This window comes from Sciurus carolinensis, chromosome 8 (assembly GCF_902686445.1).
Source record: "Sciurus carolinensis chromosome 8, mSciCar1.2, whole genome shotgun sequence".
NCBI classification, from domain to species: Eukaryota; Metazoa; Chordata; class Mammalia; order Rodentia; family Sciuridae; genus Sciurus; species Sciurus carolinensis.
The window spans coordinates 78,844,844-78,866,329 of NC_062220.1; the positions used below are offsets into that span (position 1 = coordinate 78,844,844).

Here is a 21,486-nt window from a genome sequence, read left to right on the forward strand (position 1 = left end):
TCACTCAACTTCAGCCAGAGTTTCTTATGGAATGTTCAGCTTCCAAGTCTTCTCAGGATTTGAGCTTTTTATGGGGGTTTGTCTTAGTGCTAACCTCCCCACTTCAAAGGGGCCTTCATTGCCCATCCAAGCTAAAATAGATACTCATACTCACCACTTCCCCCAACATTTGCAACACATGAACTCTTCCATTGCTTCCGTTTTCTGTCTCTCTCAGTGCTGGACTCTTGGTTAATTGACCCTTCTTTTTCCAGGGCCTTGCATATATTAAGAGCTCAATAAAAATAATTATTGATAGAATGAAAGAGTCAGTGGACAACTTTGTCAAACTAACTGAGAGAAGGAAAAATTGAATTTACTTCAGGAAAAAAAAATAATTGTTATGGAAATATCAGGAAATTTTGAAAAATATTTTTATTGCAGGCATTGTTTTAGACAAACATTTAGAGTTAAAAAGATAAAGAAGTTTATTAAAAATTTACTTTATCCTTAGATTAATTTATACCTCTTCAATATTGGTAAGAAAGGATGCTTGCCAGTTAAGACTTTTAATTATGTAAATAATGAACCAATATTTAGAAAATCTTTCCTCTCTTGTTATTTAATTTTGGTTCCTCTGATTATTTTCCTAAAATGCACAGAAGTTTTAAATGACATGTTTTGGCTTGAGGCAGGAGTCCTCTAAGTAGACCTCTCAATTTGAAAGCTCTCCAAGTTCTGCCTGTTGTTTTTAAGAACAGTTGGTACATACCTAATCTATTTGTGAATTTGAGACAGAATTTTATCATTATTTTTAAATCTAGTTTCCTTGGAGCTTAAGGAAAAGGTTTTATTTTTCCCAAAGAAGAATATTACATTTATTTAACAAAAAGAAAAAGAAAAAGAAAAATGATGAACTTTGTGCTGTTGCCATTACCTGATTCAAAATCTGTCTTAAAATTTGAGGCAAAATAAGGAAGTGAAGAATTGTGTTAAAGGTCACTTTGTGTAGTTCAATAATCACATTCTAAACACCAGTGATTAATGATTTCTTGACAATGTCAGAAAATCAGATCTCTGTCATAAACAGATTTTCTTTTTATCTGGTCCTGTCCTTACTCGGTTTCATATCTGAAGATATTTGTGGGGACATGAAGGATTTCTGTGGAAAAAAATTAAATCATAGAATTTAAGGATGTTGTATTTAAAGGCTCTTATGCTTATATTGATTTGTAGACTTGTGTCAAACCATGTAAGTTTCATAAAGATGAGCTGAAAGTACTAATATGTAAAGATTAGTGACATGGCCTTTAAACATTATTTAAGGAATTTTACATCTTTTGTTGATAGAATGGGATGCTTATATGGGAAGTAAAATACTGAAGTTATGGATTTTGCTCTAAGCCTATCAGGGATGGATAAAATCTGAAGAGTTTAGTTGTAACACTTGAAGGTGTTAGACTTTTGCTCATTTGCCATGCTACCTGGCATACAGAATATCTGTGTGAATGTGTATTAGTATATGGGTGTTCCCAGCCTGGAATGGTTGTAGACTGTCTGCAGCATTTTTAGCATCCAGTACAATGGCCGTACAGTAGCATAGAGAATACAGAGACGCTGACAGATGAGTAAGAGCACAGATAAAAGGAAAAGAAGAAGCTGTGCAGCCACTGTCTTCATCTCAGCTGGGGTCCCCCCCATAGTAACTCACCTGGTGTCAGACAAATGGCGCACAGTGTTTTACAGATGGGGCCTCAGCAGAGATTCACGCAGGCTTGCACATTTTATCTGTCACACAGATGTTTCGTCTTCTGTTTTCTAGCCAGCAAGGCAACAGCTCAACTTTGCTGGAGGATCACCTCCAGATGTTCAACCAAAGACAGACCCTGGTACCCCACTGAGAGTAAGCAGACATCTCGCCGCATCTGGGGCCACTCAGCAGCAGTACAAATTAGAAAAGGGTTAGCCCTACCATCCTTGTAATGGTGATATTTGTAGTTCAAAAACACATAGAATACAACACAGTCTAAATACTTACAAATAGCACCAAGTAACTTTTCATTTTAAAAATCTGAAATAAGTCAAACCTGGCAGGCAGAATTTCTCTGTGACTTTTGTTTGTAGAGTTTCCTTGCTGATGTTAATTGCTAATTTTTCCATTCTGGCAAATTTGAGTGTTTAAATGAAAACAGCTTTAGTCAAATACCTCAAATAAAATCAGAAGTGTAGGTTAACTCCCTCTGTGCACTTACATTTTTGCTACACTGTCTCTAGAAAGTCCCATTTATCTCTTTTTTTATTTGGTGAATCTACACAAAAAGAACCTCTTATTCCAGAAAAGATGAAAAAGTGGTAGTTATTGGTCATGGAGACATTGGCTTTGCTTCATAACCTAGGAGAAAAGTGTGAAAGCATTGTTGCTTAGCATTAAGTGTTCATATATTTATGAAGCTCCAGCTAGGTGTCATACAATTAATTATTAGGTACTAGACTAGAACATGAGGAGAAACATCAAGTTCATGCCCTCACGAAGCTTAAATTATAGTGAGGGGCAAGAACAGCTATGACTATAAACAAAAATAGTTACATAATGTCAGATAATTAGAAGGGCTATAAAGAAAATATTTATCCATGAGACAATAATAGAGGTAAAATCTGATAAGAAGGAGCCTGTTAGGAATGTAAAGACTTGGGGAAGTGAAGAGAGCACAGCTTCTCCTCAGACCTGGTAGGAGAATCAGATCGGCATGCTCACGTTCACTGGATAGGCAAAAGGCAGTGTAACTGGAGTACGTGAATGAGATACTATGAGAGGTAGGTGGGGCCAGGTCCTAGAACATCTGTGTACCATGTAAAGAGATTTGTATTTTATTATAAGCCTATCGAGAAGCCATTGGACAATTGTATGTAGAGAACTGATGTTACCTAAATTATAGTCTGAAAAGAATTATTAGAGCTACAGTAAGAGATAGAACCATTGAAGTTCAAGAGGATAAGATGCAAGCCCCAACAGTTGGTTATTTTGGAAGTTCCCAGAGAAAACAATGGTACTTAGGACTTAAGTGATAGCAAAGGAAGTGGAGAAGATTGGATTGCTGAGGACTTGATAATAGATGGAATAGAAAAGATGAGAGAAAAACAAGCATAATGCTTAGATTATTGACTTCTGCAGTTGGGTGATGCTGTTTACTCAGATGAGAAAGATTGGGTGATTGGTACGTTTGGGTGGGATGGGAATAAAGATTATCTTTGAACTATTTAAGTGTATGATGTTACTTTTTAGATATTTTAGACCTAAGCATTTATTTAGTAAGCAACCGAATATGCAAGTTTAGAGCTCAGGGGAGAGATAAGAATTGTTTATATTAATTCAGTTGTCATATATCTATATATATTTTTTTTCAGAAGAGAATACAAAGCAGGGAAGTATAGAAGGTTCTAGCTTTCTGCTGTTTTTTTTTTTTTTTTTTAATAATCAAATTCCCATTTTGCAGTCTTGGAGATAACTTGGCTTCTTTTGGGCATGGGATTCCTTCTTTATAAAATAAGAGTTTTAAAATGTTATTAGACATTTTTCAACCCCAACATTTTACATCTATATGATTTCTACTCATAAATTGCTTTTATATGTCATGAAATGTTTCTTTTATAAACCATTAAGGAATTCTACTTTTGGAAAAAAGAATGTTTTGCCATTTGTCTTTTTATTACCAAGTGATCCCAATGTTATTCATTCTGGCTTTTTTCCCCCCTTTCTGTTTCCCTTAGTACATCAGAAGTAGATGAAGTCAAATGAATTAACTGGAACAAATGCCATTATTTCTGTATTGCACACTAAAAATTTTTGTATACAGTGTCATATATGTATCTGTGTTGGGGAGGTTGTGAACGCTGATGAAATTTGATTTATGCACTAATAGAGGTGATTTCTGGGTACTTCACTGACCTCAGAAATATATTATTATGTTAGATTTTAGAAAGTATTCTGTTAAAATGGACATCAAACACTCAAGGTTTTATCTGTATTAGATTCATCTTTTACTTGGTATCTATGGAAAATTATATTCTAGCAAATTAATGCTCAGATCTTTGGTTGCACCAAGTGACATCAGTCTTTTCTTTTTCAAGATGCTGTGATTTTTGTCTTGTTTCACTACCTAGATCGGTTTACCTTCACTGACACCTCTTAACATCTCATTTAAATGGCTGATGGATTTTGCGTCTGTGCTATTATGAATGACCTTAAGGAGAGAGATTTTGGTCAAATGGTGTAGATAAAAACCTAGCTGATGTAGATTCAAAGGAGAATGAAAAAAAGAGATGTGAAAATGAAAAGAGATAACTGAAGGAGTTTCATGGTGGAGGGAGGGAAAGAGTGGGGGAAGCAGTCAAGGGAAGTTTCTTCCTTAAGATGGGCCATAGTACTAAAACATGTATAAATGAGAATACCCACATGTGACAGAGGGCAGAGTGCATGTTTGCAGTGGATGGAATCCAGGGCATAAGATGAGAGAGCAGTGACATTTCATTCACTGTAACAGCAGGAAAGTTGGAAGGAACAACTTGGTAACTGCAGTGATAGCAGAATGCTGAGTTTCTCTTCTGATGCTTCTATATTCTCAGTGAAATAAGAACAAAGGCATTAGCAGGGAGTGAGGAAAAGGCAGGGATGTTCAGATTTGAGAAGAAAGATGATAGTGTGAAGCAGTCATTGATAAAGTAACAGTGAATTAGCTCAAGAAATGGAGGAGAACTTCCAGGCAGCATGGTGGACCATCAGAGGGGTAGGGTTATGAATTTAAAGAGAAACACTCAGCATGATTTTAATAGTTTGTTTATTTCCTGGATCATTCAGCTGCTTGAGTTTGGCAGAGATTTAGTGTGAACAAAGGTTAGGAGTCTTCCTTGTCCAGTAAAATTCATATTGAGGAGGGTTAAGTGGAACCTAGCCCAGCAAGAAGGGAAGTGAGCAAATGAGGGGAAGAGTGGGCAGTGAGAATTTGGCTTGTAGGACCCACTAGAGCTGAGGGAATGGTTGAGGTCACAATATTCAGAGAATGAGCCAGAAGAAAGGAATGGTGCTTGAAATAGAGATCTAGGAGACTGTACAGTTACTGCTGAAGACCTGTGAGGTAAGATCATGGTATTGTGCTGAGGCAGAATGGAGGACCCCAACTTTGGAGGTTAAGAGATCAAGGAACTGAGAGGCCATGTTGGCACCAGGAAAAAAAAAAGGGGGAAGGACAGCAAGAGAAAAGCCCTTTTACTTAATGAGAGGTGAATACTTGGTTGTTGAGTACTCCCCATAACATCAATCAAACATCCAGAGTCTGGCTGAGGTTCAGAGCCACCCTACCATAAGCAGGGTCTTCTGACATGGCATTTTCTAAGAGCACCAGCCTATGCTCTCTGGCCAGCTTTTCGTGTTGGCAGGATCATTTCCACCACCCTCTTGGGGGTATCTGCTTGCCTCATGAGTGTCATTGGTCTACCAGTTCTAAGGAGCCAGTTCCCTTTAACCTTTCCAGCTAAGCTGGGGTAGCAAGACGGAGCATTTCTACAGCTTGGTGAGCGTCCGTCCAGGTGAACGGTCAGCATTCTTACTGCGAATGCTTTCTCTGAGGGGCTCTTTAGCTTTCTTCAACCTTTCTCCGATAAATCCCTTCTTCCCACAAGACCCTGTAACCTTCTCTTTGTAGGAGGTAAGGGTTGCAGGCCTGACTGATGTCCTTTCTGTCTCTGAAGAATGAGTGGGTGTTTGCCACTCAGTGCTCTTATCCCTGTTGTTGCAGCACAACCAGGACTTTTCCTTTAAAAATCTTACTCGCTTTTCATGATCTTGTAGATTCTGTTTCTAAAAGCAAATCGCATGGGATCCTACGATTATGTAGTGAGAATTCAGGACTATTAAATTTCTCTTCTTCAGCCTCATTAAGGTATGCAAACTATTATGAATTTAAGACAGAGATTGCTGGTTCATGTTCAGAACTGGATCAAAAGTACAGAATGTAATTCCTTAAAATGTAATTTCAGACATTCAGAACATAAGAGGAATATTCTCCTTATGCTGTCTGCTCAGGAAAATAACAATTAGATTGTCAGCACCAAGGTCATTAATATTGAAACTTTTGATATGGGTCATTTTGATATGGGTCTTAATTGGCATGTGTTCTCTTAGCTTGATCATGTCTGAATTAGGTCTGGGGATTCTAGGTCTCATATACAGTTTACTCTAAGTTATATTTTATTTCTAGAGATTCTCCACCAAAACATGTATAAACTCCAGCATCATCTTTCCAGCATTTTCTTTTGGTCCTCAGATCCCACCAGCCTTTCCTCCAGTGAAACTCCCCTTTTCCCATTTCTACTCCTATTCCAAGTAGCATAGGCTTTCATAGCATCCATGTTCCTTTCTTTAAAGCATTTGTCCTACACAAAAATAAAATCTTCATTCTTAAAAAAAATAATGACTTTATTAATCTGTTTTATGACTTTCTAACACACTGAAATCCAGGCCTTGAGGGCAGGGCAGTGACCTTTTCTGATACATAGCACTGTGTGTCTTAAGGACATAGATAATTATTGAACAAGACATCTACCTGCAGTAAAATTGAAGGGATCTGTCAGAGTGTTAAGAACTATTTGAGATTATGTGGACCAGAGGATGTTTTATAAGCCTAAAGAGCTTGCCCTTCAAAGTTTGAGTAATTATGTATTCAAACTTTAAACATGTTTAGTTTTTAAAACCTAATTATGTATGAGTGGGAGGTTAACTTAAATTTTATGTAGAAAAATCTGTATTCATGGTTTCAGTGGTGGTATTCTAAGTGTGCTGCTAGTTATGATAATTGGCATGTTGCTTGCATAGCCATTGACTTAGCATAAAAACTCTAACCACCCTTGAAAACAGTTTGAGGTCTCCAGATGATCAGTCAACAGGACTATTGTGAAATAAAACAAAAGGCCCATGTCAGCTGAAATCATCTTTAAACTATTTCCCCATTTATTGAGTTTTCATGCTATGGTATTTTGCTATTGTTTAAATTAGGAATATCATCAGTTGTCTTTTTTAATCACCAAGAAGTTAACCTATGTGTTTTTGAAGATTAAATGTAATTTAATTTATAAAATAACCAAAACGTCTAAATAATAATTTTCAGATTGAAAGCTAAATCCTTGTTTTTTACCATTACTCAGTTTCATTTGGATCTATTTATAAAACATTTTAATGCTATCAATTTTTTTTTTACAAATCTGTGCCTTTTCAGAATTCTGAAATAAATATTTCTGTGTTTTACAAGTATATCCGTGAAGGTGCTTTATCACTTGACTATAATTTGACCATATAGGTACTGAAAAATTAGATAGACATGAAAGGCTACTTTCATTTGTATTTGGGGCTTCTATAGAGGTTTAAATATTTTGAAAAATTAGATCTGGAAAGTTTTATATTACCCCCTTTCCTCTTTTGATAAAAGTATTATTTCCAAACTTACTTGTATGAAATGACCGCCATGAAACCTGTCCTTGTGAAAGTTTCATGGTTTCCAAGGACACAGTTTAATTACCTTTTCCCCACCTCTTCCACCATTTTCTAAGTGCATTAAAAGTAATCTGTTTTTTAAAAACACACCAATACAGGTGGAGGGATTGCTTTAGATTTTGTGTTACTGAGGAAGCTTGTTGCATACAAATTCATTTTGAAATGATGAGCTATGATTAAAAGTCAGAGTGTGCTGTAGTAGAGTTATTAGAGGTCAAAGTATAATTTTCTGTTACCATCAAGAACTATTGACTTTTGAACCCCTGAACACTCTCTTCTAGCTGCTTTCGAAATCTATTGAACAACTGAAGCAACCAGGCAGTCACCTGGAGGAAGCTGAGGAAGAGCTTCAGGGGGACCAGGCGATGCAGGAAGACAGAGCGCCCTCTAGTGACAACAGCAGTAGGAGCGACAGCGGTGCTTGTGTGGATGACACACTCGGACAAGTTGGGGCTGTGAAGGTCAAGGAAGAGCCAGTGGACAGTGATGAAGATGCTCAGATCCAGGAAATGGAATCTGGGGAGCAGGCTGCTTTTATGCAACAGGTAATAGGCAAAGATTTAGCTCCAGGATTTGTAATTAAAGTTATTATCTGAACATGAAATGCATTGCAGGTTTTGGTAAATGGATATCATTTCCTATCAGTTTACAACTCTGAAGGATCTGATTTTAGTGTTTAAGAATTCTGATTAATACAGGTAAATGTATATATCTATATAGAGATCTGTCTATGTTGATCTCTAAGTAGATATCAAGGTTTAATTGAAACTCCACTGGTAAGAAAATACCTGTTTTGCTAAAATTATGCTACATAATATCCAAGTAATTAGTAGGCTTTAAATTCATTCCAAAGCCTGCCACACCAGTTACTTCTAAGGAAAACGAACTCACTGTTATTTTTAGTTTATCTGTTGAGATCAGTGACTGCTGGATGTACTTGTCCAGTCTGATCAATGAAACATTCTCTTAGTTTTTGATCTTTTTGAACTTATAGAATCCAATTTTCACATCACTGTACATAGTGTATCATACTACAGTCTTGAACACTGTCAAAGGTAGTCTGCCCCTTCCTTCCTCTCTCTTTTTTGTTAAGTAGAAATATCTGGTTACCAAACCAGTAGTCCTAGGCTATTGTGTAGATTGCAATTGAAAATATTAGGAATACAGGCGGTCTTAAATATATAAATGCAAATTGGAGTACTTTAGATATAACATTATCTCTCACCTAGCACTGCACATTTTACTTTTTCTTGTGTAATTTGATGACATCATCCATTGAAAAAGATCAAATGAAGCAGATGCAAATGTTGGTGAGAAGTGATGTGCAACATTATGGTCCAATCAGATACTATATTGTATCTACAAATGCAGAAAATACAGTATGATTGTCACCTGATATCAAGTCAAAACCAGTTGTAAAAGAAGGTGTATTATATTTTATAATCAGTATCACTAGACTCTCTTACATATAATTCCATAATGACATGGCACATACCATATCATTTTGGCAAATAAAAAATTATGAAAGTTGGGTTTAACAAAAGAATTTAGTTGTATGTAATGCACCATCAGAAGGACTATGTCCTTTGATGCTATAAAATACAAACAACTTTGAAGGCAAAGAAGACCATGTTTATTTAAGTCAGTTCTTTGTCAGGTTCCTGCTGTTCTTCTACAGAAAAGTGATTCTGTGAGGCTGAACAGGAAATGCCTTGTGGAAACAGGAAGTCCAAGTGATTCATGTACTGAGGAATGTAGGAAAAAAAAAGTCTGAGGATAGTGTTTTACTCTTTCTGTTTTTAAAGGGCACTCTATGAATTGATTTATTGTCTAAGAAAATAACACCACAAGTAGGGAAATTGTTACGGAAGCTTTTCACTGGAACATTTCCTTCATATTCCCTTTTGATATGTTTACCTTGTTTTATAGGTTTACTTTTGTTAAGCTAGTTAAAGGTTCTCTGTATTAAGACCCCTTTAATATGGATAATCCAAATTGACCTAGTATCTTTGTGAGGTTTTTTTTTTCTATTAAATATTTATATTTCTAAATTCAAGGTATTTTAAGGTGTAGTATCCTGTTTCAAAGGAGATATAGCAGTTTTGCCAAATGTAGACATTGTTCAACTGTGTTACTGGCACGTGTTGTTTACATTTTGCTGTGACATTTAAAAATATTTCTTTAAAAATGTTACTGCTAAAGATACATTATCCTTTTTTAAAAAGGCTCCATTCAAATTAAATTAACATAACTAGAAGTTAGAAAGTTTAAAACTTTTCCATATAATGAAAGTCCTTCTGATAATTTGACAAATAGCTATAATAGGCAACACTCCCTATCACCAACATATTGGCTAGTATATTCCTTCATATTAAAATGACTTTTTTGTCAGTTGTTTTGCATTAAAAATATGGCATGCCTAAGATAAAATTGTATATTTTTTCCATCTCATAAATATTCATTTTCTTCAAAGTCTTTTTTCAATCTCATAAAAAAGGGATAGTGCATCTTTTAAAATACATTTTATTTGGGGAGGAACATGTGGCTGAGCAGACTTTTGTATAATATTACTTCAAAGATATGTAATCACAAACAAAAAAACTATTTTTTATAATGTCATTTGAGAGAGCTTCATCAGTACAGTTGGTGGACGTTAATTGTTTGAATTTGATAGTCTTTGAATTTAATCAAGAAACTACCTGGAACCAGTGAAAAGGAAAGCTGGACTTAAATAATCTTAGAACTAATTGATAAATGTCTCTTTTAAAATCTACTGTATTTATTATAATTTACACCCTTGAAGGTGATCTCTTGTTTTGTGTTGTAAATATATTGTTTGTATGTTTCCCTTCTTGCCTTCTGTTATAAGTCTCTTCCTTTCTCAAATAAAGTTTTTTTAAAAGATCCCCTTTCATACATTTGGCTTTGTGTAAACTTTATATATTTAATTGAATTTGAAACTTGTATACTAGGTCTCATATGCCAAAATATATTGCCATTTTTTTTTTGTTGAAACAAGAAAATAAAGATATTTGAGCAGTTACTTCTAATACCATTAAAAAATAATACATTCAACAATAATGACTCTAAACTATTTACACCAGCCATTATCTAATAGCAAACATATGTAAAATTTGTTGCCTTCTCCTTTTCCAGTGTGAATTTTCCCATGATATGCTATCATCTTTGGTATTTAAATTAAAATGTCAACTTATAAATATAAAACTTCAAATAAATAGATGTCAGCTCCTAACTATGCTCAACTTAAAAATTATTTTTAAAAAGCTTAACATAATCCCTTGATGATAACAAGCATTCAGTAAATATTAAATGAATAATATTCCAACTATCATAATAATTACATTTATTGCAATGAGATCTTGAACTACACATATATAGTGACAGGGAATAAATTTAAAGAGAAAATAGTAATTAAATGAGCTTCCCTTATGTGGTAACAATTACTATAATACTAGTGTGAAGAACAAAGAGCCTAATCAGGTAAAGGGAACTGTATCATACACATCAAATGGGCCAGGCGGTACCTACCTTTCTTCTCTTCTGAGCTGCTTCCAGCAAAATTCTAGTCAATGCTTCATAATGTGTTACTGTGAATTTGGTTCAATAGGTTAAAAGTGATTTTTTATGTTTTTGGTTCACTTAATCTAATCTTCAATAGTGTCATACAGGTTTATGTTATTCTAATTCACAACAGTATTGCATTAGAGTCTTAGGAAATATGGAGCTATAATTACTGAATGTTACATGATGCATTATCCTTCCATGAGACCATACATTGGAATATTTGGTTAAGAATTCTGAAAATACCATTGATGCTACTCATAATTTTCTGAAATTTGCCTTTGAACTATTAAATTTAAAAGATTAATTCAGGGGAGATCCTAAAATAAGAGAGGAATTGATGAAATAATGGTTTTACAGTGTGTATTGGATTTCTGAAATGTTATATAAAGTAACCATTTTAATAAAAAGCATCTTTTCTCCATACAAATAGTCTTTGCTAAGCCTTGGTATAGATAATCATCGAATTTTCTCTTGTGCAGTAAAAAGGCCTCCTCCCTGATGAAGGTGGTTGCTGAGGGGTAGAGTGCTAGATCCAAGACAGGGAGACTTTAAGTATTTTTTATTTGTTTCATATTCCTTTGGAAGAAAGGAATATGAAACAAATAAAGGAATTCAGATACAATTTTTTAATCTAGCACTTAATAATTATATAGATAGATAATAGGTTTTTTTTAAATTTGGCATTCCTTGGTGATGTTTATTCAACAATTGGAGCATGCAATTGTAAGTAACTGTAGTAGGTATAAACGGTGGGTGTACAATTGAGGATTTACAATGATAAATAATTGAGGGCTTTAATTGTAACCAGTTGTAGTGAGGAGCTTTGATATGCAAGAGAAGGATTTTGAGACTCTCTTTCCCTTTATCATTGATAATTTCTCCATCCAATATAGGAGGGCAATCAAAGAAGTTAGACAAATAAAGGGAAAATAGGTTTGTAACTTTCCAGTAGACTAATAATAGACTTAAAAAGGTCTCTATTCATATGGTTTCATATCTTTTTGTGATAACTTCTTTGAGGCTTATGAACTGTTTAGACAATGTCTCGTTTTTGAATCATCTTGATTTATCAAAAGACTTTTACTTTCAGGGATTGCAACCCTCCAGTGAAACCAGGTATCCTTGCAAGCACTTTGTATCTATTAACCCTCTAGATCTATACACATCTGTCAACTTGTTCAGTCCTCACTTATTAATTAGGTATTACTACCATCCCATCCTAGAACTGAGAGATGTAAAAGTCAAGGTCACCCAGTTAGTGGCAGTCTAACTTTAATCTGGCACCAAATCCTTGCTCTCAAGCTTTAGCAGTGCACTAACATTTGTACAACAGTTCTTGGCATGTCCCATATGCTTGCTTCTGTCCATTTAATTCAATTCATACTACTTCTCTTCCTCCCTCCTGCCACCTTCCCCTCCCCATTAGCATTTACCAACCTGTTTTGAATCAATTATCTCTCTCTTTTTTAAATCAGTGCTACAAATTATAAGATTAGGATTCTTTTTTATTTCTAACAGCTGAGGGTTCTAATTCTTGCACATGATGTGTTCAGTCATTTTTAATCATGAAAACTTGTGGGGTTTTCTTTCTTTTCTTTTTTCCCTGATCAGTGCCAGTACTGGGATGTAGTAAAACAGCTTGGCTGTACCTGGGGGAGAAAGGTCTTCAACCAGCTAAGCTGACCCTCACTACTGCTTACCCAATTCCCCAGCCAAGGCACAGAGTCCAGTTTTTAAGCAGGACCCTGTCTCTTAAAACAGTTTTAACCTGTCAAGCATGCACTTGATAATCATTTTGACCTAAAATGCTCTATATAAATATTGTGGAAGGAAAAACAGAATCATCCATTGAGTTGTAGACCTCTTAGGCATTTTTCTAATTATAATGTGGAGGAAAGTTCTTTTGAGGGAAACATATTCTGATCACATCCCCACAGGTTCTGATCCTGTTGTCCTGACTTGGAGCTCAGGAACCTATATTTTTCAAGCCCTTTGGGAGAGTGATTCAGAAATGGTTTGGGAGATGGCCAACGACCTTAAACACTTCCTGAACTTTGGCCTGATTCTTAATAGTTTTTACCTGAGATTCTCAATTCTTTGATTCATAGTTTCAGAATATACTTCTCATATTTCCTGTGTAATTTCCCTTGTTTTCTTTGATATTTTGACTCAACTGTAGATTATCATCACTCCATTCACTGTTATTACTTCAGCTGATAGTATTTGTGCTGTCTCTCTTCTAATTTAAATAATTACTAAGTTTATTTCTCCAACTATAATTTACCAAGGTTTGGCTAATTATTTTTCTTCAAAGGTTCTGTGCTATTTGCTGTGCTTTTAAAAATTGGGATAAAATTTAAACATATAAAATAAAATTCACCATTTTCAGCCTTTTAACCTGTACGATTCAGTAGTTTCTAGCACATTCGCAATGCTGTGCAGCTATCCCTAATAATTCCAGAACATTTTCATCATATCTGCTTTTTAAGCAGTCACTGCCCATTCCCCTCTGCTCCTGACCCCTGGAACCATTCACCCACTTCACGTCTGTATGGATTCGCCTATTGTGGACACATCGTATGCATGAAATCATGCATGATGTGGCCTTTAGTCACTGCAAGTTTCATCTGTGTGGTAGTAGATATCAGTCCATTTTGTCTTATAGCTGAGTAGTATTCCCTTGTATGTATACACTGCATTTTGTTTATCAGTTCATCTGTTGACAGACACTGGATTAGTTTTAGTTTTTAATCTCTTATGGGTTATGCTGCTATGAACATTCATGTACATTTGTGTTTTTATTTCTCTGCAGTGTATATCTGGGAATGAAATTGCTGGCTCATATAGTTATTCTAGCTTTTTGAGGAGCCACCAAACTGTTTTCCCCATAGCTCAATTATTTTCCCTTTCCACTAGTTATACATAAGAGTTCCAATTTCTCCGTATCTTCTCTGACACACTGTTTTCTTGCTTTTTTGATGACAGCATACTAATGGGAATGAAGAGCTGTCATTTTTGCTCTGATTTCTGTGTCACAAAGAAGTAATGCTTATGATCATTCTTTCACTTGCTTATTGCCAGGTGCATGATGGATAAATGTCTACTCAAAGTCTTTGTCTACTTTTTAAGTTGACTTTTTTTATTAAGTTGTAAGAGTGTATTAAAATATCGTTTGCTTATTAATCCCCATCAGATACACGATTCCCTTGATGAGAAAAAGTTTTAAGTTTTACTAAATCCAATTTATCTCTTTTTCCTTTGGTGCATGTGCTTTTGGTGTTATAATTAAGAAACTGTTGCTTAATCCAAGATCACAAAGATTAACCCCTGTTCTTCCTTCTCAGAGTTCTGTGGTACTTACTTTTAGGCCTTTGACCCCTTTTGAGTTACATACACTATTTTTTATAAAATTTTCTTCCATGCATTTGAGTTATTCTTAAAGAGATAATATCTTAATGACTGGCTCCACTTTTTCATGCATCGTCTGTTTTCCTTATTTCTCTTTGACTTTGGTCCTGTGTTTCTTCCCTTCCTGCTACTAATTCTTGTTGCTTTTTAGCATTTGATACAACTCTCTTTTTCCCTTTTTCTTCCTAAAGAATCATTTAAATGCTTCAATCTTGATGTTGATTACATCTGATATAAACTGAGTGAAAAAACTGTTTATTTTCCTTTGAGGGAGGCTTTTTTTCCTTGTATTTTTGAAAAACCAAATTGGCTATTTTTCTTTATAGATATGGTTTTAAAATCTTACCCTCACTAATTTTCACTTATGTCTACTTTGCACTTAAATTTCATGTTGCACTTAAAGTTCATGTTGTCTGTGTCTTTCCTTTGCTTTTTGTGCCTTTGTTGATAGAATATCTGGGAAGACCCCCTAGACTTTAAAACTGGTAGCTACATGTATCTATAGAGCACTTAAAATGTGACTGACAAGAATTGAGATTTGCTTTAAATACAAAATGCACACCAGATTTCAAAGATACAGTGTAAAATTATACTAATATCTCAGCATGCATTGATTACATATTGAAATAACAATATTTTAAATATCCTATTATTAAATTTTTTTTGCTTTACTTTTCAACATGACTAGGAAATTTGAGATTATATATATGGCTTAAATTTGTGGCTCACATATGTTTATATTTTTGCTTTAGATAATCTCTATCTTATATTTTGATAACAGATCTTATCACATCATTTTGCAAATGAGTGGGCTATAAAACCTGAACCGATAAATATTTGTTCTTGCCAGTATCTTTCTATTGCACTTAGTCTGACACAAAGGCACAAAATCTTAGTATTAGAAGAAATCTGTGACATCTTACTGGTTTAAGGGATCAAAGATTTTTTTCTCCTTTACCTTAAGAACAACTAAGTGTCAGTTTTATCATCAATATTAATTAGATGGACAATTCATTTACTGCACTTACTCTCATCTTAAATTTAGTAAGTTCATCTGTAAAGTGTGCAGTTTTATTTCAGTGAAGACATTTAGACACTGGTATAGATAAGTATGAAGTTATCTTTGATAAGCTTCTCTCCTTTTTTCATATATGTAGTTTGTCTTCCTATTTCTAATTTCAAACCCCAACATCCTTTCACATTCCCTTTGGCTCTGCTTCCCCCAGGCACTACCTTCATGAATACTAAAATATATGTGTGGTCTTATCACTGTAATAGCCTCTTGGCATCACTGGGGATGTTTATACACATTCAGTTAACTCACTATGATTTACCAATGCCATATTCCCATTTGTCTGGCATGACCTACAGTGATTTTGTCCTATTTGTTTCCTTTAAGTGGTATTAAGAAGTTATATTCTTTATAATTCAACATCATACTCTGACCAGGCACTTGCTCCTCCCAATATAACCTAATTGCTTAGGCACCTTAGCATATTTCCCACTTGGGCTCCAGTCAGCAGGACTTTCTCCAAGTTTTTGAGCCTATTGAAGAAGACTTGAACTTCATTTTCCAAGCCCTCTACTGCTTCTCAGATTTCTCTAATCCACCTGGATTCTCCAGTCCAGTTTGTAATCAGTTCCATATAAATCACCATGTAATTCTTCTGTAACTATTACCCTCTATATCATTGACTTTTTGTCTTTTGAGGTTAGGGAAATATATTGTGTTTCTCATTGTTCCAACCACCATCCAGGGAACCTGTGCTCAATTAGACTTCATTTGAATGATTTTTGTTTTGCATTTCCCTTATTCAGATGAAAATGGCTATTAGCCATTTTCTTCCCTTTCTTCTACATGCTCACTTTTGTTTTCTGTGTGAATATATAGAATTATTTTTAACTTGATGGAGTAATTCTTGTGCTGTGTCCTCATTAACAATATTTTCTTTAAGACAGCTGTAGTAAAAATAGCTACTATTCAATTTTCATTTTTGGCCACTGGTAAAGATGAAAATTGTTTTCTTGATGAATTTCTTATTTGATATTACTCATATCTGAATTGACTTTTTATAATTTATAATCATATGAATCTTTGTTGCTTCTGTTGTAGTATCTGGCACATATTTTTAGATAAAATGCAGTATTTCAAATAATATATCCTCTTTATTAGTATTTCTTATTTCCATATAACCTACTGATAATTTTTAAAAATAAGACTTTGGAAACAAGACAGAATGATTCATATATATTAGTATTTCTCAAAAAGTAAACCAACTTTCCTCATCCTTATATACATTTAAATAAAGAAAACTATTACCAAACATGAAAATAGATGTGTTATCTTGACAATGTGTGCATTACACCTTCAACAGTGGCCTTTTTCATTGTCTTTGAGATCCCTGCATGGCCCTGCCCCATAGAAGTAACCACCTAGTAACTGTAACACTGACACTATAGTCAGACTATAGGAGTTTCATCTCGTTTCATCTCCAACTCCATCATCTATTGTCAATTCCATGTGGAGCAAATTACTTAATTCTACCAACTCTATTTTTACTCACTTGATACATATGATTGGTAATTACATTTTTTATAAATGTAATTCTCACCCTATTATAAATCAATCAGAAAGCAAAACCCAGAAAATTGGCCTTGCGTATAGCTTTCTCTTATCTGTCACATTTGTGTTGAACTGGCCTTTCTTTGGAATCAGCATGAAATAAACAACATTCTACTTCTATGTCTTTGCTTTCTAACAAGTACTCTAAGAATCTTGTTTGTCTTCTACTATCTCCAATTTGGTGCATGCTAACAGAACTTAATAGGAGAAATCCTGCAATGATTTCTTGAACTTGAGTAATTTGCTTCCTGATTTTAAATACCCAGGAACTCTTTATTACCTTTATTTAACAGAGAAAGAATTAGATAACAAACTGTCTATGGTCTTAAATATGTGTTGGTCATGTAAACGATGTGACTAAATTCCTCTTTTTATATTTTGTGAATTAAAGAACATTAACCATTCAGTTTTCTGGTGTATATTTTAAGTGGCTTGATATTTTAAAATATCTTGAATTGTATGGCAAACTCATGAAAATATACAACTTGATTCATTTACTTGTTACTTTCTTTACTCACGTACAAACATCTGCATCTCCATACACTTTTAGCTTTATGCATGTGTAGTGGATATTCGTACCTCCTTTTGCTGTTCTACCTCAGTATGACATTTCTGGATATAAAAAGGAGGCTCTCCCAGGAATTCAAAGCACTCCAATTTCTAATGTCCTGGATCATGTTCCATGATAATTTGAATTAAACTTTTTAAATGAGATTTGTACTTTGGTCACTAAACTTCCTAAATCTCATTGCATTTTTAATCTACTTTTCAAAAGTATTACTTACAGAATACATTCATTGTATATGTTTAGTTCAATGAATTTTGACAAATGTATATATCCCAATCTAGATATATAATATTTACATCACTCCAAAGAATTCATTTCTTCCTTCTTAATCAAGCACCCACTACCACTCTTCACTCAACCCCAGGCAACTATTGATCTGTTTTCTGTCACTGTTCATTGGTTTTGATTTTTTTCTAGAATTTCATATAATTAAATAGCATAAAAAGTGTATCTGTGATATTTTTATCTGGATTTTTTTCAGCCAAGGAATTCTTCTGAGATCCATCATAGTGTGTCAGGAATATGATTGTCTTTATTGCTAAATATTGTTCCCTAGTATGGCTATACCATAGATGTTTATACATTCATCTACTAGTGGAATTCAGGTTATTTCCAGGAATGGGAAATTTTGAATGAGCTGGTATGAACATTGTTTTTATTTCTTTGGGGCAGTTACCTACACATGAAATTGTTGAGTTGTATGCTAAGTATATGTCGAACTTTATAAGAAAGTGCCCAATTATTTTAGAAATAGCGTTTATTATTTTACATTCATGTCAACAGTGTGCGAGAATTTCTATCACTCTACATCTTTATCAGCACTCGATATTGTCAGACTTTTTGTTTTTAATTTTATGCTTTCAGTTGATGCTAATAGAATCTTTTGTGGTTTCAATTTGGGTTTTGGAGATGTCTAATGATGTTGAGCATCTTTTCATGTGTGTTATGGTCATTTGTATACTTTCTTTGGTAAGTTGGTAATTCAGCTACACTGCTTTTGTTTATTGGAGTGACTTTCTTTTTATAATTGGCTATAGGAGTAACACACATTTCAAATAAAATTCTTTTATATATATATACACACAGACCCACACACACACACACACACACACACACACACATATATATATATAGTGACATATATTTTGAAGAGCAGAATGTTTTAATTTTTGTGGGTTTCATCCTATCAATTATTTCTTCTATGGCTAGTTCTTTAGAGACCTAAAAAAGAAAATTTTACTTCTGTTTTCTTCTTCTAGTTTAGTTTTTACATTTAAGTAAAACATCTACTTTGAGTTAATTTTGTATATGGTATGAAGATAAACTGAAGCTCATTATCTTACATGGATGTCTAAATTTTTCAGTACCATTTTTTGAAAAGATTATCCTTGCTCCTTTTAATTATTCTGGTACCTTTGTTAGAAATTTTTTTGAACATAAATTTGTGAGCAAGTTTCCAAACTCTTTATTTTATTCCTTTGATCTCTACGTTTAACTTTACATTAATACCATAGAATCTTATGGTATTATGTGGTTACCATTTGCTATAGTCTTAAAATCAGGTAGTTTATTTTTTCTATGCTTGTTTTTAAGATTTTCTTGGTTTTTAGCAATGTGTTTGTTATATGCCTAAATGTAGATTTCTTTGTGTGGAACCCTGCTTTGTTTTACTGAGATTCTTATATCTGTGAGTTTTCACTTTTTAAAATTTTATATAATGACAGGCTTTATTTATTTTAATATTTTTCCTCCTGTTATTTCTCTTTATCATTGGGATTACATGTACACATGGAGTAGATTTCTTGATATTGTTCATACTTCCCTAACTCTATACATTTTTCCTTGTTCTATTTTCTCTCTCTGTTTCAATTTGTATTTCTTCTATTGCTGTACACATCTTTTCTTCCTAGTAGACAAATTTTGTTGATCACATACAATAAATTTGCATTTAAGACTTTACATTTTTCATATCTAGAAGTTTCCTTTGATTATTTTATACATTTTACATTTGTCTCTCTATATTCATTTTTTCTTCAGGTCCTTGAGCGTATTCATATTTGTTTTAAAGTCCATTTTTGTTGATTCTATCTTTGCCATTTCTTAATTTTTTAGTATGTTTCATCTTTTCTTGCTTCTTTTAATGTCTAGTAAACTTTAATTAGATTCTAGACAATTTAAATTTTTTTTTTCTTAAAGAATATTCACCCCTTGAAACTTTCAAGGTTTTGAGCACTGGGTCTATTGTAGCCTTTACTCTCACTGTAGCTTCTGTCTTACTCACTACTTTGTGAGTTCTCTGGGCCACTACTAAATGCCCTGAATGTTATCAGGGATGGATGCCCCCAGGGAGTAATCAATGTTAGCCTGGTACCTAGAGGAGCAGTGAGGATGGAAAGGAAGGATGAGATTTAATAAAGGTGTAAAGACACAAATGCAGCTATTAGGGATGGGGGGGGTAGCGGGGAGTCCTGCTTTACCTCAGTTTTAGGTCTGTCTTTACCTAAGAAACTGGTTTCTCCCTGTCTCCTACCAAGTTAATTCTTTATGGCTTGGCCATTTTCTCTGAGGTTCTGGATATTTTTGATTTTGATCATCTTTATATTCAAATGCTAATTTCAAACACAAATGGGGGAACACACATGAATAATTACTCATATGTACACAATCACAGAACGAATGGGTGTTGTTAACCCACGTGTTTTGAATTAACTTTATCCTACAATTATACAGAATAAAACGAGTGAAAATAATAATATCACCTCATTTTGAAAACCCTTTCAAATCTCAGTTTAACTGGTTAGACTGAATGACTTCCTTTTTAAGCAACATGGAATCCCTGTGATTTGGGTGTTGCTTTGTAGTCAAAGATCATACTATGTTTTATTAGATCATGGTCCGAGAATTCAATCAACTTTTTCATGTAGTAGAAAATAGTTAAGTCTAATGAAAAATGTTATGATAAGTATGAAAATGCATAGATAATGAATATTTAGGGCACCTGAATACTGGCTACCATAAAGGCAATTTTTATTTTAAAAAAGGAGCACCATTTACAATTTATATATTACATTATATGTTTAATGGCTGTGTAAACAGTTTTATTAAGATATAATTAGCAGAGCGTATAATTGATCTATATGAAATCCAGTAGTTCTTAGTATTACAACAGAGTTGTGACCACCACAGTCAATTTTATAACAGTGTCATCACATAAAAAAGAAACTCCATAGCCATTAGCATTCCCTCCCCCTTCTCTCCTTCATTGCCCACCTGTCCTCTCTTCCCAACTTTCCTGATCCTGGCAATAATTTATCTACATTTTGTATACATGTGCCTATTCTGGACACAATTAAAAAATAAATCCCTCCTATTTTTATGACATTATATATTCTTTGAACAATAGTGCTCCCCTTCCACTCACCTGCTAACCATTCAAAACTCTAGTAATTAACATTCTATTTTTTACTTCTACGAAATCAACTCTTTAAGATTCTATATTTGAAAACTATAGTAACCAAAACAGCATGGTTCTGGCACAAAAAGACATATAGACTAAGGGAACAGAATAGAGAACCCATAAATACATTCATATATGTGCAGCCAACTAATTTTCTAAAAAGGCCCAAGAACACACATTGTAGAAAGGCAGCATTTTCAATAGTCTTGGGAAAACCAGATATCTACATGCACAAGAATGAAATAAGACATATGTATTTCATCATATACACCATATACAAAACTCAGCTCAAATGTATTACTTAAATGTAGTTTCTAAAACTG

The 21,486-nt window shown here is 34.0% G+C and overlaps 1 protein-coding gene across 12 annotated transcripts in view; it reads left to right on the forward strand.

Annotated features, from left to right (window-relative positions):
- The window catches only part of Hdac9 (histone deacetylase 9), a 701,371-nt gene that overhangs the window by 527,309 nt on the left and 152,576 nt on the right, over positions 1 to 21,486 (forward strand). For 11 of the 12 annotated variants that reach the window (XM_047560095.1, XM_047560092.1, XM_047560098.1 and 8 more), the window contains one exon: positions 7,804 to 10,426. In XM_047560095.1, coding sequence (XP_047416051.1) covers positions 7,804 to 8,118 — 315 coding nt within the window. In that variant the 3' untranslated portion in view covers positions 8,119 to 10,426. Of the gene's footprint in view, positions 1 to 1,801; positions 1,883 to 7,803; positions 10,427 to 21,486 lie in introns of those variants that run through there. The other variant, XM_047560086.1, reaches the window with a different exon arrangement.